Source organism: Scyliorhinus canicula, chromosome 1, assembly GCF_902713615.1.
Source record: "Scyliorhinus canicula chromosome 1, sScyCan1.1, whole genome shotgun sequence".
Classification (NCBI taxonomy): domain Eukaryota; kingdom Metazoa; phylum Chordata; class Chondrichthyes; order Carcharhiniformes; family Scyliorhinidae; genus Scyliorhinus; species Scyliorhinus canicula.
The window spans coordinates 146,215,881-146,235,725 of NC_052146.1; the positions used below are offsets into that span (position 1 = coordinate 146,215,881).

Here is a 19,845-nt window from a genome sequence, read left to right on the forward strand (position 1 = left end):
GCCGTACCACTAGGGGAACATAAATTCTGGCTGTCAATGGATCACAAAGTATATTTGGTGAGTGACTGAGCCTTATAGAGTAAGAAGAACCAAGTTTCTTTAATCAAGCTGTATAGCAGTAGTTGATCTTCGCCAGGATAATTTCAGCAGAATTTAAATTGAATTTGTGTCTCTGGATTAGGGAGGAGAAATTTGACCAGGGTCCCTTCACTGGACTATTGTTCATCAATGTCGACAAAAATGATGTGTGTTCATGATGCCAGGTGAGGACAAGACAGGACCAGGTACGGTGGCATCTATTCTGAAACAAAGCCTTTTGACATTCACTCTTAAAGTTTACACATGCATAATGACCAGTCGGACAAGGTGTGAGAAGATAATTGATGACCAAAGAACCGTCTCCAATGAAGAGTCAGTAAATGGAAGAAATTAGCGGAGAAAACAACACAAAAAACAAAGACACTTTCTACTGTTGAGTAATCAGATGCCAGATTTAACAAGTAATGCAGTGACAATGGAATTTCCACTTACTGTTGCACTTGGTCATTTCTGGTGTCCGAACACCAAAGTATCCAATTGGGCACGAAGGCAAGCAAATGCCCGTCTGTCGAATGTCGTTCCTTTCCAGAAGGATGAACAATTTAGGCAAACACTTTAGACATCCATTGTACTCCGAACAAACCTCACACCCTTTCGGACAAACTGGAGTTACCTCCGTGCTTACTGTAAAAAAAACAAAAACACACACAAAAAAAGCTTAAAATTAGCAGATTGAACAATGAAAGTGACACTGGTTTATTATTCATTCAACATCATAATGTGCGATCAAGAACAAAGGAGTTTTTAGTTTCTTTTTTCTAATGCCTTCACCATGAAGGGCATCACTGCTGAAGATTTGAATGCCATTCCATGTTTTGGTACTGAGACACAACTTTGGGCATGACAAAACGGGAGAAAAACAGAATTCCATTCTGGGCGCCTTTACGAAGGCAAGCAAATGCCCGTGTGTTTCTTGGCAGCTGCAGCGCCTGGAAAGACCCCACTATTCAATGGCACGTCGACCATTTTTTTGCCTCATTGGGGAACGCTCCGTCAAGGCCATACTTGCATCATTTCCTTCACTGGCAAGCAGACACATTTTCAAAGGCAGTTCAATCTTTCAAACCCCCTCAGGGATCCCACCACAGCCTCCAGGTACCCCTACTGCTACCAACCTACCTTTTCCAGACTTCTTGAGGGCTCCCTCACCCCACCTCTTAAGGGCAACGAATCCCAGGCCCGACCCCTGCATGGGCAACCTGGCACCTGGCACCTTGGCACTACCAGCCCGGCACCATGGCAGTGCCCCTGCCAGACTGGCAGAACCACACGGGGACTCTGGAAATACTATGGCATCACTGCCAGGGTGTCCAGAGGGCAGTACCAAGGTTCAATGGTGGCATTGCCAGGATTCCAAGGTAGAAGTGTCAAGGTGTCAGACTTGCAGTGCCAAGGTACCAGTAGGACGGCCAGGGTGCCACCCTGGCCAGAGCCCGACCCCGGGTGGCTCAAATGGCCTGGGAGACCCACTAGGTAACATTACGCCTGGCCCATTCAATAGCCTTGTCGTGTCACCAGGTCGGGAGTGAAGAGGGCGGTATATCCCGTTCATGATATATTTCCATGTCTCTTAGTGAAGTTCTATGGAAGTGTCTCGCCATTAGCCACTGACAGGGTCTTCCGGTCCCACCAAAGTCAATGGCCATTTCTTTCCTTGCTGAGCGTGCTGTCGGGAACACACCATGGGATAGAGAACTTCCTTTTCTTCATACCACATAGCATACCAGCTGTCCAACCGAGTGAACTAAACTGGCAGAAAAAGGCCAGCAGCATCGGTTCAATTCCCATACCAGCTGAGGTTATTTATAAATTTGTGCCTTCTCAACTTTGCCCCTCGCCTAAGATGTGGTGATCCTTGGTTAAATCACCACCAGTCAGCCCTCCCCCTGAAAGGGGAAAGCAGCCTATGGTCATCTGGGTCTATGGTGACTTAACCTTACCTTACAGCACATCAAAGCTCCAACTGTATTAGAGGCCCTCCTCATTCTGCAATGCTGTGCTTTTTGCACAGCTATATATCCCGTTGTTTCCCTGAGTGGGATCAGGCCGGTACTTTACGGCTCACCCCGCTGAATGCAGCCCCCTACCCCATGGTGTGTTCCCGACGGTGCGATCAGCGAGTAAGGCAAATGGTTATTGACTTCGGCAGGACCCAAAGATTGGACTGGATTGGATTGAATTTGGGTTATTGTCACATGTACCGAGGTACAGTGAAAAGTATTTTTCTAGGAGCAGCTCAAACAGGTCATTTAGTGCATGAAAATAAAATAAAATAAAATAAAAATAAAATACATATTAGGGCAACACAAGGTACACAATGTAAATACATAGACACCAGCCTCGGGTGAAACATACAGGAGTGTAGTATTAATCAGGTCAGTCCATAAAAGGGTCTTTTAGGAGTCTGGTAACAGCGGGGAAGAAGCTGTTTTTTAATCTGTTTGTGCGTCTTCTGAGACTTTTGTATCTCCTGGCCGATGGAAGAAGTTGGAAGAGTGAGTAAGCCAGGTGGGAGGGGTCTTTGATTATGCTGCCCGCTTTCCCCAGGCAGCAAGAGATGTTGATAGAGTCAATGGATGGGAGGCAGGTTCGTGTGATGGACTATGCTGTGTGCACAACCCTCTGAAATTTCTTGCGGTCTTGGGCTGTGATGCTGCCAGATAGGATGCTTTCTCTGGTGCATCTGTAAACGTTGGTCAGAGTTAATGTGGACATGCCGAATTTCCTTAGCATCCTGAGCTTTTCCCCGCTTTTGCAGACAGGAGTGTGTACAGTACTTTGCTTCCTGAAGTCAATTAAGTTTTGCTGGCATTCAGGGATAGATTGTTGTCTGAGGGATAGACTATGGGATATATCCCACGATTGGCAAATGGAGAGATGCTTTCATAGAACCATGGAGCCCCTATGGTGCAGAAGGAGGCCATTCGGCCCATTAGGTCCTTACCAACTCTCTGAAAGAGCACCCTACCTAGGCCTTATCCCCGTAACTCCACCTAACCTCACATCCCTGGACATTAGCGTGGCCAATCCACCTAACCTGAGCACCCGGCGGAAACTCATGCAGACACGGGAAGAACGTGCAAACTCCACATAGTCACCCAAGGCCGGAATTAAACCCAGGTCTCTGGTGCTCTGAGGCGGCAGTGCTAACCACTGTGCCACTGTGCTTTCACCTCAAGGATCACATCGCTGGGGATGGGGTGGGGGGACGCAAAAACTTCCTGCCAAAATCTCATGTTGCATATCCATAATCAATGTTATCACCAGGCAGCTTAGTTCATTAACATCAAGATACATAGTGTGTCTTCACATCCACACTGTATTTCCCTTTGGTTAATAGACGGGAAAGTGATGGAGAGATTCTTGAGCTGATTATCACCCCGTTGAACCGGGTTATGAATGCTCGGATCCTGAGGTAGGGACACTATCACTGTACCACAAGACCTCCCATTAACACCAATATAATGCAAGGGCAAAGATCATATTTACATAACTATGCTTTAGTGCTGTGCCAATGCTTTTAATTTATCAACCCAAATTGTTCCCATCCCGAACATCACCACCAACATAGCTGTTACCAGCAATACTTCACCCTCGCATTGTGCAGCTAAAAATGTTTTCTCTATATTAGAAAGCATGAAGGGTCAAAATTTAGTTATGTTGATGGGATTTTATAGTTTAATTTGACATACACTTTACACATTCCACCATCATAATTTACTTCCATATTGTTCCATATTCCAACATTGATAGTCAGACGGACCTGTTGAACCTGATCTTGCAAAGAAAATGTGCAGACCAGAGGGAACTTTCATCACATTCGGCTGGTGCGAGCTTGATGCCAGGACCCAGAAGTAAAATGGCAGTCCACAAGGTCATCTCTTTAACGCCAAGCTTTTGATCATTACTCCAGATAGTTCCTACTTTCGCGCACTGTTAATCTTTATCCAGTAATGCGCCTTTGAAGACATTTTTCCACACTAAAGGCATTATATAAATGCAAGTTATCACTGATGTTTCAAACGTGAGAGTATGTTTATTTTGGCTTCCACATTTTACCGCTTTAAAGGAGCTATCGAAATAAAAGCTGCTGCTGCACATTACCAACATGACTTCATTCCAAAAAGTACTCCCTCAGTAATAAAGCCTTTTGGCTGTCTTAAGGTTATGAAAGGTTCTGGATATAAATACAGGTTAATGCTTTTTTAATCCTCTCCCCTCTAGAAACACATCTCATTCCCTTTTGTAATCCATTTATGCCAATCGGTTCAGTGGTCTGGCGCGTAATTACTTACTGCTTTCTTCCTAATTTTTAACTTCTGTTCCCTGGTATTTGAATGCATCAGCATACTGAACAGTTTACTTGGATGAGCTTTGTGGAACATGGTTGTGATCCTGAAAACTTGAATTAGGTCACTGTGAAATCTATTCTTTTCTAACAAGAACAAACTCATCTTAATTGGCCTTTCTTTGTAACGTAGATTCCAGATACTTGGAATCATCCTTATTTCCCTTGTACCCTTTGAAGGGCAATAATATCCTTCCTGTGATTAGATGACCAAAACTGCGCACATTCCTCCAGATGGGTTCTGACTAATGCTTGAAACAATAACAAACATAACCATTACTGGACTGCACTCTATCCCTCTATTAATGCCTTTGTGCCCAATCATTCTTTTTGTGTTGTAATTATGTACAGGACTTAAAGTTTCCTATATTCATGAGCAGGACTAGGATATACCTTGATCAACACCATTGTGCCCCTGTTCCTTTTTAACACTTATTTACTCCTTTTTTATTTCTTGTTCCCTTATTAATTTACACTTAACCAAATTGAATTGCATTGGCAATGGCACAATGGTATTTTCACAAGACTAGTAATCCAGAGACCCAGGGTAATGCTCGAGCAATCTGGGTGCGAATTCCATCACAGCAGATGGTGACATTTGAATTCAATAAAAATATGGAATCTGACGATGACCATGAAAGCTTGTTGATTGTAATAAAAACCCATCTGGTTCAGTAGTGTCCTTTAGGGAAGGAAATCTGCCTTCCTTACCTGGTCTGACCGACATGTGACTCCAGATCCACAGTAACGCGGTTGAATCTTAACTTCTTTGAAATGGTCCAGCAAGCTACCCAATTCAAGGGCAATTAAGGATGGGCAATAAATACCAGCCCAGCCAACAGTACCGATAATCCCATTTAAAAAATCGACTGGCCCCAGTTGCTGCAGACCACCCAGACGCTTTAGAATTTGGTTGTCTTGGTTTTTCATTATTTGCATGTCCTTGCATTTTAGTTTCACCCACATAGATGAAACTTTTCCTGAATGAACCTTTGTCAAGTCTTTTATGTAAAAATAGTGGGCGTAATTCTCCGTCCCGCCGGACCCGTTTTGTGGCACGGTGCACCCCCACCAGCAGCGGGATCGGCCATCCCAACAGCCGTCCAATGGGGTCTCTTATGTGGCCATACCCATGCCGTCAGGAAATGCGTGGGCATGAGTGCGCTGCTGGCTAAGCGAAGGATCCCGCTGACAGAGAATCCCGCCCAGCAAGTTTACTTAAAATAACAAAACAACGAAGTCCTGCCCCTTAATGTCCACATTCAAGAATTCCCCTTTAGAAGCTTCCTTCAGTTCAGGATTTTAAAAAATTATTCATACCCTACCAATTCATGCTTCTGTCTCTTGGGGTGGGATTTTCTGCTCCTCCCCCACTGGTGGGATTATATCCCAATCAAGGATTTACTTGCTCGTTGGGGGATTCCTGGTCCCTCGAAAATAAGGATCCTGCCTCCAAGAGCTGCTGGCCAATCAGAGGCTAGCAGATCTTCCGACTCAGCATTACCACAGTGAGCAATGGCCACAGCTGATCCTGCAGGAGGCCAGGGACAGGGAGCAGTCACGTGCCCCGGAGATGAGGTAAATGGAATGGCCTAACGAGTTCAGTCAGGCAGGCCCAGCATGAGGGAGGGAGGTGGGGTCATGTGTAAGGCTGGGCTAAGGAGTGGGAAGGGGGGGGGGGGGGGGGGGGAGGTGATGCACAGTACCGAAAAGGGGAGCCCTTTTCTCCACCACAGGCACATCTAATGGCCTTCCCAAGTGGAATGGTTGTGGCATGCCCCCCCCCCCCCCCCCCACCACTAGTATTCAAGTGGCCGTAATTAGTCACATCAGGACATCAAAGGTGGAGGTGGTAAGGAAGGTGAAGGGCTTTCCATCCCACACATTCACACCCATTTAAACAGCCACCTCACAACTCCGAGCACCTCCCTTGGGGTGAGGAGGAGGGGGCATTATATTCCATCCGTTGAATCTTGTCAAATGTTCGTTAAACACTTAAGTCCGAAATTGTTGTTCATCTGTAATACCTTTAGAAAACAGTTCAACTGTAGAAAAATAATATCTCACTTTCTTAAATCCATCAGATGAAAGGCATAAGATCAACTTACAGGTTTATCTCAAGTGTTGTCTTGGTTGTGTGAATTTCAAGAGCAATGGGAAGGACAAGTGCCCAGATAGATGCATTATGCAAGTTGAACACAACACCTCACCTGCAGTATGAGAGCATGTTTCAATGCATCTTGGATCATTGTCAAAAGACAGAACAAATTGTTTAAAAGGAAAGTAAATACGTGTCATTGATTTTATATCAGCGAAAATACTCTTGAATACATAGGGCGCGATTCTCCGGACTCACGAAAAATCGGGAAATCGGCGGGAAAAAACGGGCGCGTTTGACGACGATCGGGAAGGGTCCATTTCCCGACGTATTCACTTCCGGGAAATGGGCTAGTAACGCGGCCGCGTCAATTACGTGCGCCATTACGACGGAACGTGGCGATGACACGAACACGCCCACGTGACGCCGCCCGACATCGTAAAAAGGTGCGGGCGAGCACAGAATCTGTCGGCCATGATGTCGGAGCCCAGGAGAGCTGCCCCTCGGTTTGTTGAGGCTGATGTGGAGGCGCTGCTCGATGCCGTTGAGCAGAGGAGGGGCATCATCTGCCCGCGTAGAGGGCATCGCCAACCTTCCGGTGTGGTACACCAGGCCTGGCGTGAGGTGGCATCTCCCCCACTCCCCCCTCCGTCTCCCCCACTCCCCCCCGCTCTGGACCCCCCTCCCGTTCTCAGGGATGCCTTCCCCGTTGTGGCCAGACTCGAGCGGTGCGCTGAGCGGTGTGCTCACCTCCTGGAAGCAGTCGTCAGCCAGCACGACTGGTTGATGAACTTAAAAAGCAGGTGTGTTTGACGCCGTGTAAACAGTGCGCGATTAAGCCGGGACTTCGGCCCATCCGGGCCGGAGAATAGTGGGGGGGGCCAAAAACTAGCGATTCTGGTCGTGTCGGGGGCGCGTTAGAGGCGTTTGGTGGGAATGGCGACTTGGAGTCTGTGCGGGGTTCGGAGAATAGCGGGAGGGCGTCGGACCAGCGACGCCCGCTATTCTCCGATTTTTCGTGAGTTCGGAGAATCGCGCCCAGAATATGGGATTTTCTTGCCTGCATTTTATTCAATTACCCAATTATAATGTTACTTGTGTAAAGAAGGTTTATGTACTTCACACGTAATGCTAACTGTAAATGAGGGGCTGCTTTCACACAGGATGGGGTAGCGTACAAATCGGGAGCAGTTATCCCGTTGCTCATAAGGCATTAGTCAGACACCATCTGGAAGACTATCAGTTCTGGTCATCTAATCACAGACAGGATATTGTTGTCCTTCAAAAGGTTACAGGGGAAGCAACAAAGATGATGCCATGTATCAGGAATCTATAATAAGATAGAAAACATAATGAAATTGGCTTTGTTCTCTTTGATGGCCACCGAAGTTCTAACCTATTCAGAATATATGGATGTGATATATTTCAGTACAATTACAGAAAGGGAATTAAGTAAGTCAAATAATCAATATTAGAAAATGATCAACTTTTTAATGTGAATTACTATAATGTTATTTTCAGTGAATTGTGTGGTTATCAAAGTGAGGAAGATACTTGTGCTCAGAAATGGATCTGTTCCCAACTTTTCATTTCCTGTCAGAACCAAGCACATCTAGCATGGATCATTGCAGCATAATGTTCCATTTGCACATACTTGATATGTCTTAACTCCAACCTCAAAAAACACCTCTAGTTTGCAAATAACTTAAAAACTTAATTCTAAATATCACCCAATCCCCTGGAATTAAAGCAAAAACTCAAATTTCTTCTTCCAATTATCAATTAAATATGTTTTAAGCAAATATCAGATATTGATCGGATATTCAACCTTGGTTCAAACTTTGCCCATTCCATTGGGAAAGGTTACAGTCGCTGGGATTCCTGGCCCCTCGAAAATAAGGATCCTGCCTCCAAGAGCTGCTGGCCAATCAGAGGCTAGCAGATCTTCCGACTCAGCATTACCACAGTAAGCAATGGCCACTGCTGATCCTGTAGGAGGCCAGGGACAGGGAGCAGTAATATGTCCCGGAGATGAGGTAAATGGAATAGCCGAACAAGTTCAGTCAGGCAGGCCCAGCATGAGGGAGGGAGGTGGGGTCAATGCGTGAGGCTGGGCTAAGGAGTGGGGGGGAGGGGGGGGGGGGTGCACAGTACCAAACAGGGGAACCCTTTTGTCCACCACAGGCACATCTAATGGCCTTCCCAAGTGGAATGGTTGTGGCATGCCCCGCCCCACTAGTATTCAAGTGGCCGTAAATTAGCCACATCAGGACATCATGGGTGGAGGTGGTAAGGAAAGTGAAGGGCTTCCTATCCCATACCTTCACACCCATTTAAACAGCAACCTCACAACTCCCAGCACCTCCCCTGGGCAAAGTAGAGGTGTTTTTTGAGGTTGGAGTTAAGACATATCAAGGATGTGCAAATGGAACATTATGCTGCAATGATCCATGCTAGATATGCTTGCATTTAACAGGAAATGAAAAGTTGGGAGCAGATCCATTTCTGAGCACAATTCAGAAGTCTCATGGCTTCAGGTTAAACATGGGAAAGGAAACCTCCTGCTGATTACCACGCATCCTCCAGCATCAGTGATGAATTAGTACTCCTCCATGTTGAACATCACTTGGAGGAAGCTCTGAGGGTGGCAAGCACACATAATATCCTCTGGGTGGACGACTTCAATGTCCATCACCGAGAGTGGCTCGGTAGTACCACCACAGACCGAGCTGGCCGTGTCCTAAGAGAGTGGTCAGCCTATGGAATTTGTTACCCCAGGAATTAGTTGAGGCCAAATCTTTGCGTGTTTTAATGAAGAAGTTAGATATAGCACTTAAGGCGGAGAGGATCAAAGGATATGGGGGAAAGCGGGATTAGGCTATTGGGTTGGATGATTAGCCATGTTCATAATCAATGGTGGAGCAAGCTTAAAGGGTTAAAGGGCCCTTCTATTTTATATGTTTCTATAGCTGTTAGACTGGGAATGCAGCAGGTGCTGAGGGAACCAACAAGAGGGAAAAACACACTTGACCTCAACCTCACTAACCTGACTGCTGCAGATGCATCTGTCCATGACAGTATCAGTAAAACTGACCACTGCACAATCTTTGTGGAGACAAGGTCCCGTCTTCACACTGAGAATACCCTCCATCATGGTTTGTGACACTACCGCCATGCTAAATGAGATAAACAATAGCTGCCCACCCCTTGTACTGCCTGTGTCCTACTGTCTCACAATGTGCATTTTCTGCATCCTCCCAGCCCCAGGAGAAGGCGGCACACAACTGCAGAGAGAGAGAGCAGACTGGAGGGGGGCACGTTGGACCTGAGGCCCTTCACCGTCGCGGAGCGGCGGGCATTGGACATTCAATGGCGTTATCATGGCTAAATCCCCCACAATCAACATTCTGGGGGTTACCATTGATCAAAATCTAAATTGGACTAGCCATGGATGAAAGAGCTGAATACCAGAGGTGAGGTGAGAATGACTGCCCTTGACATCATTTGGCTGAGTAAGGCATCAAGGAACTCTAGTAAAATTGGAGTCAATGGGAATCAGGGGGAAAACTCTCTGCTCACTGGAGTCATACCTGGCACAAGGGAAGGTGATTATGGTGATTGCAGATCAAATGCTAGAAATCCCACGGCAATCAACTCATCTCATGATCCCCAAAGCCTGTTCATCATCTACAAGGCACAAGTCAGGAGTGTAATGGAATAATCTTTACTTGCCTGGATGAGTGCAGCTCCAATAACACTCAGGAAGCTCAACACCATCCAGGGAAAAGCAGCCAGCTTGATTGCTACTTCTTCCTCAAACATTCAATCTCTCCACTACTGATTAACAGGTGCACTGCAGGAACCTGCCAAGGTTCCTAAGGCAGTACCTGCCAAACCCACCACCACTATAATCTGGAAGGACAAGAACAACAGATACCTGGGAACCCCACCACCTGTAAGTTTCCCTCAAAGTCACTCACCACCCCAACTTGGAAATATATCACTATTACTTCACAGACTCTGGGTCAAAATCCTGGAACTCCCTTCCTAACAGCACTGTGTGTGTACCTCCACCTCAGGGACTGCAGTGGTTCAGGAAGGCAACTCACCACCACCTTCTGAAGAGCAACTAAGGATAGGCAATAAATGCTGACCTAACCAGTGACACCTACATGCTATAAATTAGTGTTTTTAAAAATCTGAAGCATTGCGTGGACTTTTTAAATTCTTTCTTGGATGTGGATTGGCAAGGCCAACATTTGTTGTAAATCCATGATCCCCCATTGAGATCAGTTAAGATTCAACCACATAGTTGGATGCCAGACAGCAGATTTTCTCCCCTGAAGGACATTAATGAAACAGATGGGTTTTTACAACAACCTAGATGGTTTCATGGTCACCATTACTAAGGCTATCTTTTTTTTAAAATTTAGATTACCCAATTATATTTTCCAATTAAGGGGCAATTTAACATGACCAATCCACCTACTCTGCACATTTTTTGGGTTGTGGGGGCGAAACCTACGCAGACACGGGGAGAATGTGCAAACTCCACACGGACAGTGAACCAGAGCCGGGATCGAACCTGGGACCTCAGCGCCGTGAGGCAGCTGTGCTAACCACTAGGCCACCGTGCTGCCCCTACTAAGGCTATCTTAACCCAGATTTTTTAATTCACTACATTTCTTAGTTAAATTTAAATTCCACCAGTTTCCATTGTGTGATTTCCGCCCATATCTCCAGAGTATTAGGCAAGTCCTCTGGATACTCGATCCAGTAACGTCACCAGAACAGCATCTCAACACCCCACCCCCAGCACCGCTCCCTGCCCACCCCACTGCAACAAACACACAGACACACTTGATGACTTAATCTCTGCCTCAAGGGGTATAGAAGAAAGATAATTGAAGTCTTTGCCTTTTGGCTGTAGGAGTCAGATACAAAATTAAGTTTGATAATCTCAATCGAGTGCTTTCTGGGCAAACCTATATCAAATTTACCACTAATTGCTATTAAAATGCCACATTCATTCTGCGATGCCTAACAAGGGAAATGCAAACGTTTCACATGGGTAAAGTAAGCTTAGTCTTCTCAGGCTGGGGCTGTTGGGATAAAGCACAAGCAGCTTCACCTTGCATCAACCTGCTGGATCGGACTTAGTATCACTGAGATTAATAGTGGGTTGAAATAGAAAGTTCATTGTACTCTAACTGTCATGAGTGTGACATGCCCAAATAACAGCCAGTGCTGGTTGCATCACTGGGAAACTATCTGATTCATTAAACAAAATGACATGGTGGGAACGTAACGGGAAGCAATGGGATTACAGTTTACATCCCACAAATGAATGGGTTGAATGGCTCAGGGCATTGTTATTGCAAGTGAGAAACATTTCGGACCATTAGTAACACCATCTGCATTTCATTTAAGTGAGGGAGGTGTCTGATGCTCGGAGAGGGACCAGTTTACAACTTCTTATGGCCTGTCAATATCAAGCACTCCCAGAACAAATTTAGCATGTGTTAGATGCACCTTCGTGCCAGCCTGAAAGTTTTTTAAATTACACGTTAGACAAATATTCATGTTAAAAGTAATAAATGTTCGATGTTGTTAGATGTTATTAAATCAATTTTAAATAGCAATTAAACTGGTCGTTGGATCCCAAAGTGGTCCTGTGATGTTTTTTCACACAGCCATCTGTTCTTAATCAGGCTGTCATATCCATGAAAAAAGTAGATTGTTCATGGAGCTGACGTCATTGCCTGTGTTATAAGCCAACGTTGATTTATTTTTCTACATTGGTAATCATTCTGTTCTTTTAGCATGGAGACCTGACATCCCCTTCTAAAAGCTGCAACTATAAGGCATGTTTCGTGATAGTCGCATATCAAAAATCGTTGTGCACCTGATTCAAAGGGACACAGCAGTGTGGCTGTTGTGAGTCACTGCTGGAACATGTGGCACCAATAGAAAGCGCTGAATTCACTTGTTTCACCTCATCAGCTGCAGTAACAGGGTATTCAGTGCAAGCATTATTGTCAAACAGATTTGGCTCCACATGTTTCATTTCAGTCTTGACTGCCAACTGTCTGCCTCTCTCTTTCTCCGAATGACTTCAGCTCTCATCAGCTATCAGAAATATCAGCAACCAGTGCAAAAATCATATTTTAAAATCTGCATGTTGAGCTGCTTACTCTCAGTAGCAAGCGTAATGGGCAGTATTACAAGTGCTCCCTACTTAAGTTGGGTTGGTTAGCTCAGTTGGCTGGACGGCTGGTTCATGATGCGGAGTGACTCGAACAGCATGGGTTCAATCCCCACAGTGGCTGAGGTTATTCATGAAGGCCTCACTTTCTCAACCTTGCCCCTTGCCTGAAGTATGCTGACCCTCAGGTTAAATCACCACCAGTCAGCCCTCAAAGGGAGGGCAGCCTCTGTGATTGTGGTGACATTTATATTATATTTATATTATATGGTTCGCTCAGTTGGCTGGACCGCTGCTTCGTGATGTGGAGTGTCAGCAACAGCACAGCACGGGTTCAATTCCCATATGAGCCATGGTTATCCATGAGGACAACCCCCCCCCCTCCCTACTCTTCTCAACTTTGCACCTTGCCTGAGGTGTGGTGGCCCTCCAGTTAAATCACCGCTAGTCAGCTCTTTCTCTCAAAAGGTCCTCAGGGACTATGGTGGCTTTCACTCATGTTGTTCTGACAGGCATTCCAACTTTAAAAAGAGTTTGAAGACTGTGATGATATGCATAATGTAAATTTGTATGTAATGTTATGCACAATCTCCGACAACTAGGTGGCACTGTAAATGCATCACATCACCGTGGGATCTGGGAGTTGGTCATGCTGGGTGATAGATGTATTTGCAGTCGTTCCACAATAGTTGTTTCATGTTAGTCAGTGTTCTTCAAAGTCGGGGACGCAACTCGCGGGTGGGTCGCGGGCGGGTGTTGGGAGGGTCGCGGAGCCGCTGTCCGTGGCGCTCCCGATCGCGCAAATCCCCAAGCAGCAGCCGGCTTTTCATAACGCCGGCTACATGCGACCGTGAACATGTTTAAAAAAAAGATTTGGCCACATTGCGCATGCACGCATGATGATCGGGCACGCATGCGCAGTGCGGCCGCTATTTTTTAAACGGTTGTAGCTTTTTGTTTTACAAGTTCTGTAGTGGTTTTTATTCATTTATTTTATTCATTTAATTTTTATTTTTTTCATTTATTTTCTTCATTTTATTTTTTTTACAAGTTCGGGGGGGTTTTATTTTTTTTTCATTTATTTTATTCATTTTATTTTTATTTACAAGTTCGGGGGGGGGGTTTATATGATAAAATTCAGAACTTTGGACAGATGGAGACTCCATAATTTCCGACACCAGAAGACTTCACCTTCATCCAACAGGTTCCATTGGAGGAGCGTGTACGAGGGCGTCTGTTTGCTGTTTGTGTGATCTTGCTGTGCACAAACTGGCTGCTGCATTAGTGATTACATTTCAAAAGTTCTTCATCGGTTGAAAAGTGCTTTGGACTGAAGGTGCTGTACAGATGCAAGTTTCTGCAAGTGAGATGATTTTCCCTTGGTTATAATTGACAGTTACGGCTGAAACATATTCCTCAGGTATCAGAACACCACAGTGAACTATATTCTCTCAGTTCAAATCTTCATTTATTATCCTTTATTTGAAAGTAACAAATGGGTTATGTTTGAAAACTAATCTCCAAGATCCTAATCACTACCACATTAAACCAAGTCTCCCTGAGGATGGGTCTTACACTGATTCAAGTCCCAATTCTTGACCAATACATTCCTCTGCCATTTATGTGCTATTTTCTCTGTCTAGTTTCACCTATCAGCTCCAGTCGCCATATATAATTTGAATGAAGCCATTGACGTGCATCACCGAAGCTTCAGTATAACTGGGCCAATACCACAAAACATCCTGCATTTTTTCAGCTTGCTACGCCCAGTAAATAGCACTGCTCCTGAGTATAAAGAAAGGTGCTAAAAGACACCCCACCTCCAAGCTGATGCTCAGAAAAGTAAATACAATCTTCAGTCAACCAAGTCGGTCAACACCAGTAACTTTTTTTTAAACAAAGAGGAAACTCGAAATTATTGTTATTTACTGAAAGAATTAAGCCACAAGGTGCCACGGTTTTAAAAAAAAGAATGTTTACTACACAAGAGACAAAGAACACAAACATAAAATTCTATCTTGGGTCACCATTTTGACCTGGATGGTGCAACTATGTTTGCAGTGGGTGCAGATGGCGACGGAGATGGAAAATCCCACAAGACTCAAACTACCGAGAATCTCGCTGGTGGAGCAATTGTCTACGCCCCCTCCATTAATGTAATGAGGTTCCTACTCAGAAAGTTTGGGAATCTAATTTAAATTAATTACAATATAATTAAATGGCTTCCCTGCCATATCATCCCCAAAAATTGGGAACATCGGGAGGTTTTTTAAAAGGTAAACCAGGTGAAGGAACCCATCGAGGTGCACAGGTGGGTACAAAGCCTGGGGAGAGAGGAACATACATTCCCGGGCAGTAGCCTGGCATCGCCATATGGCAAATGGAATTGGCCCTGAAACCAAGGCATTGCCCTCGATACCCTGGAACTGTCCTTGGCACAGAGCACTGCCATCTAGCACCGTCAGGGCAGTGCCAGGATACCAGGGAGCAGTGCCTGGGAGCCCCCTCTGTCGAGCACCATTGGGCAGGGGTTTCAGTGTCCATGAGGGCACAGTGGTGGGAGAGGTTGGTGGGAGGCATGGGTTGCCAGGGTGCATGTGGGGAGGGGGAACTCTGTATATTTGGGGCAGAATTTTTCTTCTTTTTCAATTGGAGATCAGGCTTTTTGGATAGATTTGGCCAATTAAATCGCAATTTAGCGTGGCCAATCCACCTACCCTGCACATCTTTACGTTATGGGGGTGAGACCCAAACAGACACAGGGAGAATGTGCAAATTCCACACAGACAGTAACCCAGGGCTGGAATCGAACTAGTGCTACCCACTGCGCCACAGTGCTGCCCTGGAGAGCAGGAATGCCATTTATATTCCGGACGTTGTCAGCTTTTTTATGCCCCACCCTGCCAGTGTGAAGGCGTGGGCCACACCTCCCAATTTCTTTTCATCTAGCTGTGCAGCCACCGAGATGCATGCCTGAGCCAGCACTAGGATAAATAAAAGGGAAAATTCTGCACTTTAACTCAACTTAAATTAGACATGAAGGAACAGGTAAATTGAGGCACTTAATTACACATTAAAATAGCATTTGCAATTAAAACAGACCTAAAGCATTTTTCAGCAGTCCATTCAGCAAATATGTCATCAATCTCACGTAGTCCTTCAAGTCTTGGTCCTCTCCATGCAGAATACCAGTTCCTCTTCTATACGTTAGCCCGACCCAAAGCCAACAGCAGCACATAACTAAATGAAGTTCTACAAGCACGGACTTCACCAGAAATGGTACACATCTGCAGAACATCCTCAAATCTGCTTACGATGATCTGGATGGTGTAAATTCCCAAGTAGCACAAACAAATGAGTGCAAAAGAACTAGCAGAAGCATTTGCAACCACCTCCAGAGGTTCCAAGCAGATGGTAATTCTCAGGCTCTTCCGACATCCACAACATCATAGACTCCAGTCTTCAACCAATTCTATTAATTGCGGGAAATGGCTGGGTGTAGTAAAGACTATAGACCCTGACAACATCCCAAATGTTGTGTTGAAGTCCTGCACTTCAGAGCTAGCTGCACCTCCATCCAAGTTGTTTCAGTACAGTTATAACCTTGGCATTTACCTCATTATGTGGTAAATTGCTCAGGGTTATATGACCTGTCCACAAAATAGAAGACAAATCCAATCCAGCTAATTCCTGTTTCTTTAGTCTGCTCTCAATCATCAGCAAAGTGACATAAGATGCTGCTTACAGTACTATCAAACAGCATTTACTCACCACCACCTTGCTGGCCTCAGTTGGACTCTGCTAAGACTACCCTTTCAATCCAGGTTCACGCAGGAAAACCTTAATTCCAGAGGGGGTGAGCGTAACTCATCTTAACATCAAGGCAAGACTCGTTCAACCCAAGCACCAATGAGTCCTTGCAATATTGAGGTCAATGTGGATCGGGGGTAAATTCTCCAGTGGCTGGAATCACACCAAGAACAGTGACAGATGCTTGTGCTTGTTGGGGGCCAATCAATCAGCCCCAAGAGATTGTTGCAAGGGCTCTTCAGGACAGTGGGCAGGATTCTCCGATCCCCGCCGGGCTGGAGAATCGCCAGGGGGGGCGGCGTGAATCCCGCCCCAACGCCGGCTGCCGGATTCTCCGACACCAGTTTTTCGGCGGGGGCGGAATCGCGTCGCACCAGTCGGGGGCCGTTGGCAGTGACTTCCCGGTGATCCTCCGCTCCGCGATGGGCCGAGTTGCCGCTCGTTTTCGGCCAGTCCCGCCGCCGTGAATCAAACAAGGTCCTTACCGGCAGGACCTGGTTCTGCAGGCGGCCTGCAGAGTCCTTCTGGCGGGGGGGGGGAGGGGGGGGGGGCACGGGGAAGATCTGTGCCATGGGGGCACTCTTTCACTCCAAGCCGGTCGCTGTAAACGTCCGCCATGGCCGGTGCGGTGAAGAACACCCCTGCGCATGCATTGGGATCACGGCAACACACGCTGGTGCTCACGCGCATGCGCCAACTTGCGCCAGCCGGCGGAGGCTCTTTTGCGCCAGTTGGCACGGGCGCCAAGCCCTTCGGCACCGGTTGGCGCGGCGCCAACCCCACCGGCGCCAGCCTAGCCCCTGAAGGTGCAGAGGATTCCTCACCTTCCGGGTGGCCCAACACCGGAGTGGTTCACGCTGGTACGGCCCGCCCGTCGGTTAGGGGAGAATCCTGGCCAGTGACCTTGGTCGAATCATTTCCCCAACTCCTTCAATCAACTTTATTGCATTATCATGTCTGAGATAGGCAAATTTACATATTATTGAACTCTATTAACAATTCCTCAGTCCATTACTTCAGGCAGCAAGACCTTTTTTTCGTTACCACAGAAAGTATTTGAGACCAAAACTTTGTATGTTTTCAAGATTCAGTGAGATGCAGCAATTGGGGTGAAGGAGATCAAAAGATATGGGAGAAGGCAGGATTAGGCTATTGGGTTGGATGGTCCGCCATGATCATAATGAATAGTAGAGCAGATTCAAAGGGCCAAATGGCCTCTTCCTGCTCCTATTTTGTATGTTTCTAAGACATAGACAATAGACCTGGGTTTGTAAGTGGCAAGTTTCATTTTCACCACATCAGTGCCAGGCAATGGCTGTCTTGTACAAGTGGGAGTCTCACTACCTCTTTGATAATAAAGGGAACTATTATCACGGAGTTCCCTGAGGCCTACCATTGCCCATAAATCAACTGAAAGAGCCACATATGTTACAAGAGAAGGTCAGAGGCTGGATATTCTGCACTGTGAGTGATTCATCTTCTGATGCCCCACAACCCTCCTATCATCTACAAGCACACGGAAGGAGTATGATGAAATATCTTTCACTTGTCTGGGTGAGTGTAACTCCAAACACATTCAAGAAGCTTAACACCATACCGGACAAAGCAGCCCGCTTGATCAATAGCTCACTAACTGAAATATCTATACCCTCCATCACTCATGTTATTTGTACGATATACAGGAGGAACAATGGCAACTAACCAGGTTTCTTCCATTAGTGGCTTTCACAGATAGTCATGGCCAGAAAGTAAAAGGAGATATTGTGGTGTTTTAGACAATTGTGTGTGTGGAATAACAGTCAAAAGGTTTAAACATTAAACAATGAGCCCGAATTTGTTGTCGTACTAATGGTTAGGCTAATTGCATTCACTGCAATACTTGTGCAAATGGTACAGCATCTAGAGGTGAGGGACAAACATTGCAAATAAATGTAAATGTCCGAACATTCAGCCATCACCGCTTAGGACAACACTTAATGCATATGGGAACACCATCATTTCCACATTTTTATCCAAATTATACACTATTCCGATGAGGAAGTGAGGGGCAGGATTCTCCATCGGCCTACACTGTAATTGGGAAACCTGATTGGGCGGAGAATCGTTTTTGACTCCAAAATCGTGGTGGGCTCAGGTTTCACGCCAAATCGCAATACTCCCGTGTCTCAACAATGGAGGCAATGCATTCCACTCCTCACGTACAGTAAATGCTATTGGCATATCAATTTTTTAAAATAAATTAAGGGGCAATTTCACGTGGCCAATCCACCTACCCTGCACATCTTTGGGTTGTGGGGGGTGAAACCCACACAAACATGGGGAGAATGTGCAAACTCCACACAGACAGTGACCCAGAGCCGAGATCGAACCTGGGACCTCGGCGCCGTGAGGCAGCAATGCTAACCACTGTGCCGCCATGCTACCCGCATTGGCATATCATTAACGGGCCTGACCCAGTAGTCTCCAGTTCCTCTGCGATGCTCTGCCTTTACTGGGGCCAATTCCCGATGGTACGGTTCACTTGTGCTTTTAAAAATCGTGAAAACGGCGCCATGGCTGCTGAGGGAGAGAGAGGAGGTACGGAAAGAGTCCAACGTCACCACAGTTTGTTGACAGTTGTGCTGCTGGCTGGGGGGCTTCTGCCAGGGCCGGGGGGAGTACTGAAGGCTGGCCAGGAGTTGGGCTGTGGGATCCGGGTAGACATGGAACACCATTGCCGTAGCCTAGAAGGCAACAATGCAGCTACTCATGCCACTGACTGCCTACTGTGAACTTTGGGCCACAGGTAATACAGGTGTTCCCCAGATAACACCCCCCCCCCCCCCCCCCACGTGCTCTCCGGCCCCAGCTGACCCATCAGCAGGATGGGCGTGCTCCAGCACAACCAGTGCCATCATGTTGACTGGGATGACTGCGTGCGGGGAGAGTAATGTGTATATGCGGCTGCAGCTTTGTCAGCCTCCTAAGTGTCAATCACGGACCTGACGCATCCCGCACCATTTTTCATTGGAATCGATTGTGTTCCACATGGCGCCACTGCTAGCCCCTCAACGGTCGCTGAATCGGTCCAGGTGCGGCACCAGTATTGCTATCATGGAAATTCATGAATCCTGCCCTGGCATCAACATTTAGTCTCAGGAATGGAGAATCCCCCTGAGCACGTTGTCCATTTTGTCATTGGGCCAAAATCCTGTAACTCCCTACCTAACAGCAATGTGCAAGTATTCGGACCTTATTGATGTCCAAATGATGAAGAATAAAATAAAATATCACGGCCAGAACGTA

The 19,845-nt window shown here is 46.3% G+C and overlaps 1 protein-coding gene across 3 annotated transcripts in view; it reads right to left on the minus strand.

Annotated features, from left to right (window-relative positions):
* The window catches only part of rspo1 (R-spondin 1), a 216,957-nt gene that overhangs the window by 151,239 nt on the left and 45,873 nt on the right, over window positions 1-19,845 (minus strand). For all 3 annotated transcript variants that reach the window (XM_038801181.1, XM_038801183.1, XM_038801184.1), the window contains exon 3: window positions 532-723. In XM_038801181.1, coding sequence (XP_038657109.1) covers window positions 532-723 — 192 coding nt within the window. The remainder of the gene's footprint in view (window positions 1-531; window positions 724-19,845) is intronic.